We start from the raw sequence: 9177 nt of genomic DNA, 5'->3' as shown, positions 1-9177 counted from the left end.
TCTACGAAACGAATCTTAAAATATTAAAATAAATATTGTGCGCTTGCAATTAAAATATATATTTTTGGCCATCAATTATGATCTTCCATTAATGCAATATTTGCATCTCTAATCAATATATAATCGAACGTGTGAAAAATAGTGGAGATTAATCAATAAATTTGTAGTATTCTTTAAAAAAATTGATAGAAATTATTTGCAATGTTTGTAATATTTAAATTTTATTTCTGTAATTGTGCATATTTTGAAATAAATATATTTTGTCAATATTTTAATACCAATTATTTCATAAAATAAAATAAAATAAATATAAATATATTAATACTACTAAGACAATAATACAATAGATAGAAAAAAAATCACAAAAATATTAGAGGTTTTTTCAAAAATACGTTTTTTTTTAAATTTTAATTTGTAAAAACACAATTTTTTTTTTTGCAAAAATACTATTTTGCAACCCGCTGCAAACAGACAATCTCAAATACAACCCGATGCAACCTTAATTGCAACAAAAAAAAAAATCAGTATTTTTCGAATAAGTTGCATATACGATTGCTTTTAGTTACAAACCGTTTTTTACATATTTTTTCAAAAGATGGTAAAATTACAAGCAAACTTAGAAAAATTAGTATTTTTGATAATTTCTCAAAATATTATTCTTTCGAAACGAAACCCAACAGTAACTTACTATTATTCTCGAATGATTTTATTTTCACGTTCTAATCATTTAACAACGAAATAAATTCGCACACGGATAACATGAGAAATATTGATAATAATGATATTTAATTTAAAAATTTGTGATTATCACAAAATGCAAATCAAAATTTAAAATTTCGGATCGGTAAATCCAAAATGATCCAAAGAGGGCATAAGTGATTTTGCAAGAGAGTAGCAACTATAATTATTTTATAAATAATATTAGAAGTATAAGTGTGACGTGTTACAAATGTAAATATTAACATAATGATAATGCTAGAAAAATACTATATAATTCTAGGGACAAAGCGGAAAAGATCAAGAGTTTATAACTTATTTTTAAATTTTCTTTTTTTTTTCTTTATATAAAAATATAAGTATTATATTTTTATTTTAAAAAATAATACTCAAAATTATTAAAAGAATCATAATTTACGGGAGATTTAAAATACGTGCCGACCTCCGTCCCCTAATATAAAAAAAACTGGAGGGACGGAGGGATAACCCTTAAACCCGGGTTTAAATTCATTTTTTTTAAAAAAAAAACCAGGGTAATTTTTTAAATCTGGATTTTATCCGGATTTTCGGGTATGATCGATCCCGATTTTCAAGAAAAAAGGAGATTAGTTTAAGAATCGTTGACCGAATTGGGTTTTGATTGGGCTATTCGAATCGATTGAGCTAAAATTCGATTTACGTATTTCTTGAACATCCCAGGTAATCATATGATCAATTGTAACACCTTTCGTCAAGTCGGTTTTTAAAATTTGATTAATTTTTTTATATATTATAAAATTCCGTTAAACCAATTTTTTCGAATTAATTCCATTTACAAATTTTATAATAGATATAAAAATTTCAATTATAATCGTACCCCGCAAATAAACAACGTACACATGAATGCAAGTTAGTTAATGAGTTTAATAAGTGTAATTAACCAACTTAACCAATTTAAGTAAGTTAGTCCAACTATAACTACTAATATTCGGACATGAAGCGGACCTACCACACCAATTTAATAGTATTTCGAATCCGAACTCACACACAGTACTATACATACATACATTTGTTCACTTGAAAACCCTTTGTCCAAGTTTCAACAGACCTTCTACATTCTAGGTATGAGTTGTATTAGATCAAATATTTCTATTATCATGTTCAATAATAGTGATTATGTTTTATATTTTGATGCATGTTTATGTTGTTGTACATTTTTTGGACATATATTTACTTATCTATGTTTATGTTGTTTCATGTCTTGGACATAGATATGCATATTTTTTTTGTTGGAGATTTTTTGGACATATATATATATGCTTGTGTTGTTTGATAGATATGCTTGTGTTTGTTAAATTGTTGTACATTTTCTGGACATATATTTACATATCTGTGTTTGTGTTGTTTGATATGTTGTTTGATAGATATGCTTATATTTCTGTTTTAGTCTTTTTTTTAAATATTTTTTTGTTAAAGTGTTGTTCGTGATTTGAACATGTACACACTGATGTGATGTATGTGTTCTTGAAATAATTGGAGTTTATATATATATATATATTTTGGTTGTTAAATTGTTGTTTTAGAATTTTTTACAATTTGTGACACTGTTTGTTTTTTGTTGATGAAGTTGTGGATTCAAAGCTGTCTAAACTATTAACGGATTTGTTCACTGATGAACAATCTATTGTCCACGTCCTTAAAAAGACTGATCATATACAAAAATTAAAAAGTTGGTTAAGTAAAGACATGAAAAAAGTGGCTCCAATCCTCATCCTTATGTGCACAAGTTGGCGGATGATTATGAACACGAAATATTTTCTAAAGACCTAGGCATGACCAAGGCCAGTGTAATTCTAAGACTCGAAAATCCAGCTGCTGAAAGTTTAAAAAGGCTTTGGAAATGGTTAGTTGAGTCTTCTGATGACGAGGAAGAAGGATATGTATCAGCTACAGATTATTTGCAAGAAGAAGTAGAAGAAGAAGAAGAAGAAGAAACAAATCAAGAAGATTTAGAGAATACCTGGGAATCAATTCTTTCACTATCAAAGTAAGTCTTTAATTCAGCTCTACGTGTTCTGTATTTTGTTATGTTTTTAAGTTCTTGTTTGAATGCCAGCAAACTTGTGCAAGCTGTCACGGAGCTGAAAGGCGCGGAACTTGAAGAGGGGGAACTTGAAGAATTTCTCAGGGATCTTAAATACCTTCCTGAACTTGTAGATGCTCCCTGTGCCACTCCTGGACAGCTTCCAGCACGTATGAGAGAAGCAAACATACATGAGAGGTACACTACATATAACTTATTACTTAATTTTTTGCATTTGTTATTTTCTGTGGGTATTAAGGTACATTAGGATTCAGGTCCTTTCTCTTAATTGTGTTGCTGATCTTGGTAACAAAGTTTTAGTCTGTATTTTGTTAGTCTCCTCTTACTTGACCTTATGAACCATTACTCCTGTGTTTTACGGGGAACGGTTATCAGGGAATCTGTTGTTACAGCCAGAAATGATGTAAGAGACAGAAAGATACTTTGGCCCCCAATGGTGATTTTGATGAATACAAACTATAGCCAAGATGACAATGGGAAGGTATATAGTCTTTTCATATGCTGTTAAATAATGTATTCTCACTTGTCTGATTGACAATTTCGTTAAATGGACAGAGCTTCCTACCTTATGATGAACCAAGCTTTCTTCAACTGATTCTTATTTCTTACCTTTCTCCTCCCAATTCCTTTTGGCAGTGGATTGGAGTTTCAGATGCTCTTAGATACATCCCTGTCCATTCATCTACTAAAGCTATGGGGTCAAAGCCATCCTATGGCCCACAAGGGCACCGTGGAATGAACATCTTGATTTTTGAGGCATCAGCGTTGGGATTTATGGAGGCCAAGCTGCTGAGACGTAAAGGATTTGAGCGTGCAGGAATAGGCCGTGAAAGTTGGCGTCGTCCTGATCGGATTTTGATCTATCCTGATGGGAATGGGACGCGCAAAGTATATGGTTACATGACAACGAAGAGTGACCTCGATATTTTTAACCAGTATTTTATAGGTCTGATAACTTCCCGCCCTCACTTTGAGTTATAAGTACACATTCTTCCATTTTCCTCATCTTTTATTAGCAAGGAGATCATGCTTATTTTAATTGGCTAGGTGAATCCAAACTCAAAGCTGAATTTAGATCATACCAGGAGATGGTAGTTGACCCAATGAAACAGATGTGCGTGGACTTTGATACTCTGAACTAGTACAAGGACTTCATGGAAAGGTACATTTTCTCTTCAAATGTTATCCTTTATGTACTGTTATTTTTAATGAGTAAATTTTTTTCTGTAATGAACACACCTTTCTTCGACTATTTTTTATTAGTTACCTTCCTCCTCACTTATGCATCTACAGAGGCTGGGAATGGGAGATGCTGAGCTTCTTAAGTACTTTGAAGGTTATCAAGCTGTGAGGTCACAACAATCCTATGGCCCAAACGGGCACCGAGGGATGAGTGCCTTGATTTTTAGGGACTCTGCGGTGGGATTTATGGATGCTAAGTTTTTGAGTGAACATTTGGAGGAGAATATAAAAGGTCCAGATGGTTGTACATGTCCTGAACATCGGGTGCTGCGTGATACCGATGGGTGCTGTTGTAGATGTCATCTTCATTTCTTCAAATCCACATATCATTTTATTTTATTAAATCGCAGCTTCTGGGTGCAATTCTGACTAGAAAATTTGATCAATTTTAGGTAAGTTACCTGGATTTCTCGAAACATCAAGAGCACGTTTTCATGAACTTACAGTTGGAAATGCAACAGGGGTGAAATATTCTTCTAGAGCAGAGGACAGTCAAAGCAGTTTTTTTTTCAGGTTTATCAGATTGCATTGATAAGGATTTTATTAGTCGGAACTTTTGTCTTACTGGATATAGACGAGTGTGATGCATGATTACGTATTTGGTAGTTTGGACCATTCTGCCGACCAATTAAAGTTGCTTGCTATTATATTTGTTAAGTTTATGATGGAATTTTACTTTTTATTAATATGTTTATAGTTCAATGGATGCCAAGGTATGTTAGTGGACAGGTACTACTTCTAAAATCCACTGTATCAGTCTGATCTTCTCTCTGAAAGATAGCTATTCCTGCCTGTTGAGTAGAGTAGTTGATGGTGTAAACCTTAGTTACCGAGACTCTTCATTTTGCTTCGAGTACCCGTGTCGGACACTCGACACTCGGACATGGGTATGGACACTTGGACACTTATTTTAGGCCAAAAACATGTAAATTTTTCAGAATATTGCCGAGTCCGACACTTGGATACGAAACCGTGTCCGACACCCATACCCGAGTCCGGGTAACATAGGTGTAAACTGTAAAGTCCACTTTTCTGAAAATTGATCATCAGACCAGATAATAGTTGCAAAAAGTGTAGGATTTAAAAGCTTCCACGCTTTATTTGCCTAGGAATAGAATTTTTTCATTTGCAAACGAGCTGCAGCTGTAAAAGTTCCAGAAATGCAGAAGGATTAAAGTTAACAGGGAGGTCTTGAAGCTGTGATATACAACTAAGATTGTTGTCTAGTTAATTAGGCTCTGCGAGTTTTGCTTCCACCTGCTAAATCTGGTTCTCTATGTTTCTAAATACGTCGATGTTCCAGAATTTCATAGCTTGTACGTCTGTATTAGTGTTTGGTATCGTTGTGAAAGTTGTCGCTGTTAGCAGACTACTGTGCCAGGTGTTCTAACCTCTCAACTCTGAAGGGTCTTGGAGTCTAGGACCTCTGTTAATTTCAGGGGACCTCTGTTATTTGAGCGCCCTGTCAAAGTACAGTGACTTGCCTTAATTACAAATCGAGTTTCCGAAATAAATCATCTTGAAACTTGCATGTACTAGTAAAAACTACGCGTAAAAAGTCAAAGGTACTTATATTTTGGGACGGAGAGAGTATATTATAATTCACAAAAAAAAAGTTAGAGAAAATATGTACAACTATCCAGTCAAAGAATATGTATAACTATCGGGTCAAAGAACATTGAAGTGTGGACAAAAAGTTAAGGGTCTTAATAAAACTCGGTAAAAAATCGGAAGATACCATCATAGTTAATAAGGAAATTGACATTCCATCTCAATTATCAAAAAGGAAATTGATATTACACCTCAAATTTAAGGTACGGTTCCCAAAAAAATTCCCCATATTTTCCTATATATATATACACACCCAATACACACGCAGACAAGCAAACCAAGCAAGCTTTGTTAGTGAAGTCAATAATCTACAGGAAGCAAATTCAACAGCCTCATGGCCGAAAGAAGCCCTTTTCCTTTCACTGCCTGTATCGACCATGGACATTACTACCGTACGTTCTCTTTTCATTCTCAAGTCTCTATATTTATTGTACCACCTTAAATATGCACGTGTATAGTAAGGTTTTTGGTGTGCATGCACGTGATTTATCTTCATGTATGTAACAATCGTTTGTTTCTTACGTCTCCCTAAATTATGTATTGATGGAATGAAAAGTATCACGTAGATTCTTTTATGCCCTTGTGTATATATCAAATCAGACACCCCGATAACATGTCAAGTAAATAGTCAATCTAAAACATTAAGGTAAAAAGGTCCGTCAAGATCTTATACTACTCAACATAAATATCTTAACTATATAGGGTTTAATTGTTGCTAATATGCATTGTGAATTACTCCCTCTCTCCTCTGTAATTCCTATCACTTTGGTTTTTATTGGAATACTATAATTGCAAAATATTACTCGTTTTTGTTTAAGAGTTTGAATCAATTAAAGAAAATTTTAAAAATAATATGTGCAAGTATATATAATGGTGAAAAAACTTAACTTTTGAAGAGAGGGGAAGAATAATGACTAATACATGTGATTTACAAAAACTTGTATTTCCCTTGCAGCCTGCAGAGAAGTTGTGACTGTGTCGGCAAACTGCGACTTCAAATCAGAGAAATCATTAGGTATAACTGTGATCTTGTTTTGTTTGATTATGATGCTTCCGATTCTGGCTGAATTAGTTAGTCCGATGATCCAGTACTTCGTCTGTTTTTGGTGCTTCCGATTGTGGCTATGTAGCTGGTCTTGTGATCAAGTACTACGTGTTTCGTATACATAAATTACGCCAATGATCCACGTAGGAATGAAAGTATTTGACTTCCTCCACGCACTTTTAAGTTTATTGACTGCGTAACAATATTTTTTTTAAGGTCACAGCACTTTAAAACGTGTACAGAAAAGTCGAGCAAAGTATAAAAAACAGAGGCAGTGTAATTTTAGATCCAAGTGCGGGTTTCTTGGTGATGCATGAATTTAAGATTGATTTTGCTATTATATAATTAATGGCAATTATACTCTAGGTGCCTAAGTATCAACTGTTTATCTTTTTGATTTCAGAAGAGAGGCAACCAAGTTTGTTAAGCTTTAGAGGGACATGTCCGGATAAAATACCGGTAAGAAGTTACTCGTAGTTTGCAGCTACATTGATTATGTTTCATCTGAAACTCGTTTCTTCTTATCTGACATCGAAGTTTTGTGTCCAGGTAATTGTAGAAAAGGCTGGTAGTAGTCAAATTCCTTATGCATTGAAAAGGTATATGCGTGCCCTTGCTAATTTCCTTACTCGTATAATTGGATTCTGTAAAAATATCGTTTCCAGATGCTCACCAGTCACCAATTTGTTTCTTGTAGGTTAGACATCCGAGCTGACTCCAATCTTGCAGATCTTTTTGTTGCGATTTGGAATAAGATCTTTAAAGTTGAAAGGGGGTCGAAGACATATTCATTGTTTATGATTCTGAAACACAAGGATCCTGTCTGTGAGTGCCCTTTATATCAACGTGTAATTGCTAAAATCAAAAAGATAATGCGGAATCCTAATCTGACTTTTACTGATTCTGTTGTAGTTAAGAAACTGCTGTCATCGGTGTACGATGACTACAAAGATGAAGACGGCTTCCTTTGCATCACCTTAAGTGGCGAGATACAAGATATACTTCCGCAGCCTAGTCCGAGTAACATCAGTGCAAAAACATTTTATGTTACTAATATGCCAAGTTAGTGAATTGAGTCTCTGATAGTTAAGCATATGTTGATTTGGATCTTTCTCAGAGTTTTAAAGTTACCGTTTTCAATTGTAGGGGACTTCAAGCTCTACCACGAGCGTAAGGACGGTGGCTTGGACCTGTTTGTCCTGTATTTCGAGTATGTTTACAACAAATCAGTGAAGGATGATTGTTACCTCGAGTTTGAGAGTAGTAAGTGTCGTAATCCAAGCAAGCTCTGCTTCTATCTGGCTGCTACTGGACTCGAATACAAAGAAGAGAACATCATGAAATTACGCAGACACGTTAAGCAATTTCGCGAGTCCGGTCAAATGGAGATGGACATGGGCATGACATCCTGTTCGGCTGCACCAGATATCAGCAATGGAGAATCAAGGAGCAAGTATGTCAGAGAATGTTATTATGTAGTTGCTCTTATACTTTTCGTATTATCGGTTAAACTCGTTATTATGTAAATACGGAGAAGAATGGGGTGACACAACGAATATATGAATATGTAACGAGTGATGGTCCAGGATATACGATTTTTATAACATGGTATATTGCGGTAAAAAATCGCATTACGTATCCCCATTTTACATGAACGGTAATAAATTACCGCAAAACAAGTTTCTCCGGACAACAAATTTAATCATTGTTTTTTCCTTTAATTTTTGTTTGATTGTATCAGTAGCTACTTGTTAAAATTACTGAAATACCGAATAATAGTAAAAATTATAACTGAATTAAAAATCGAATTATTTCAGTTATTTTAGTTTGGTATTCGGTTAACGGTACCGAATGCTCAGCCCCGGTTAAAGTACCTTCTATTGCTTCGGTTATGAAAGTTCCTGATTATGCTATGGCTGGTCTTGTTAATAAAATTCCAATCTTATTTGTGAACTCCAGTCAAAGGTTGTTAACAGATTTAGTAGTTATAATGATTAAGTTGGTTAATTACACTTATTAAACTCATTAAAAAACTTGCATTCATGGGTTGGTTGTTGGGTGGTGGGGGAACAATTATAATTGAAATTTTTATATTTTTTATGAAATCCGTAAACAAATTTTTTATACATAGAAAGTGTATCAAATTTTAAAAACTGAATTGACGAAAGATTTCACAATTGATTGTATGATTATAAGGGATATTCAATAAATACGTAAATGGAAATCCAATTCAATCCGATTTGGAAAAAGTTTGAATAATTCAATCCAGAGAAAAACCTAACTCGACTTGTATTCGAAAATCTGGATAAATGAACCTTCTTTTTTCTTGAAAATCGGGATCGGCTCATACCTAAAAATCCAAATAAAACCCAGATTTAAAAAATTAGTCTAATTTTAACAATGATTTTAAGCCCGGGTTTAAGGGTTATACAAATAGACTCTTGATCTTTTCCGCTTTGTACCTCGAATTATATATTCT

At 33.7% G+C, this 9177-nt stretch overlaps 1 protein-coding gene across 4 annotated transcripts; it reads left to right on the top strand.

Annotated features, from left to right (window-relative positions):
• Positions 1 to 1722: 1722 nt before the first annotated feature.
• Positions 1723 to 8431, top strand: LOC141689413 (uncharacterized). Of its 4 annotated transcripts, none has more exons than XR_012562377.1 (12): positions 1723 to 1818; positions 2324 to 2743; positions 2813 to 2977; positions 3176 to 3281; positions 3437 to 3746; positions 3848 to 3962; positions 4094 to 4326; positions 4435 to 4555; positions 6609 to 6668; positions 7102 to 7157; positions 7248 to 7297; positions 7401 to 7523. XR_012562377.1 is itself a non-coding variant. In XM_074493694.1 (7 exons), the coding sequence occupies exons 1-7, from the start codon at positions 5988 to 5990 to the stop codon at positions 8222 to 8224; spliced, it is 882 nt and encodes a 293-aa protein (XP_074349795.1). In that variant the 5' UTR covers positions 5935 to 5987; the 3' UTR covers positions 8225 to 8431. The 4 variants fall into 4 exon arrangements, 1 of the variants encoding a protein (XP_074349795.1); XR_012562376.1 differs by having other exon boundaries at positions 4094 to 4340; XR_012562375.1 differs by having other exon boundaries at positions 4094 to 4555.
• The last annotated feature ends 746 nt before the right edge of the window (positions 8432 to 9177 follow it).

The sequence above is a fragment of the Apium graveolens genome, chromosome 10 (genome assembly GCF_009905375.1).
Source record: "Apium graveolens cultivar Ventura chromosome 10, ASM990537v1, whole genome shotgun sequence".
Lineage (NCBI taxonomy): Eukaryota > Viridiplantae > Streptophyta > Magnoliopsida > Apiales > Apiaceae > Apium > Apium graveolens.
Note: the sequence above shows the minus strand (reverse complement) of the source record. Positions and strands in the feature narration are given on the sequence as shown.

What these genes read in the sequence shown, in the direction of transcription:
- LOC141689413 (XM_074493694.1), top strand. Translation starts at nt 5,988, where the DNA reads ATGGCCGAAAGAAGCCCTTTTCCTTTCACTGCCTGTATCGACCATGGA. An exon ending in CATGTCCGGATAAAATACCG is followed by an intron (nt 7,158 to 7,247) that starts GTAAGAAGTTAC and finishes TTTTGTGTCCAG; the next exon opens with GTAATTGTAGAAAAGGCTGG. An exon ending in TTATGTTACTAATATGCCAA is followed by an intron (nt 7,761 to 7,844) that starts GTTAGTGAATTG and finishes TTTCAATTGTAG; the next exon opens with GGGACTTCAAGCTCTACCAC.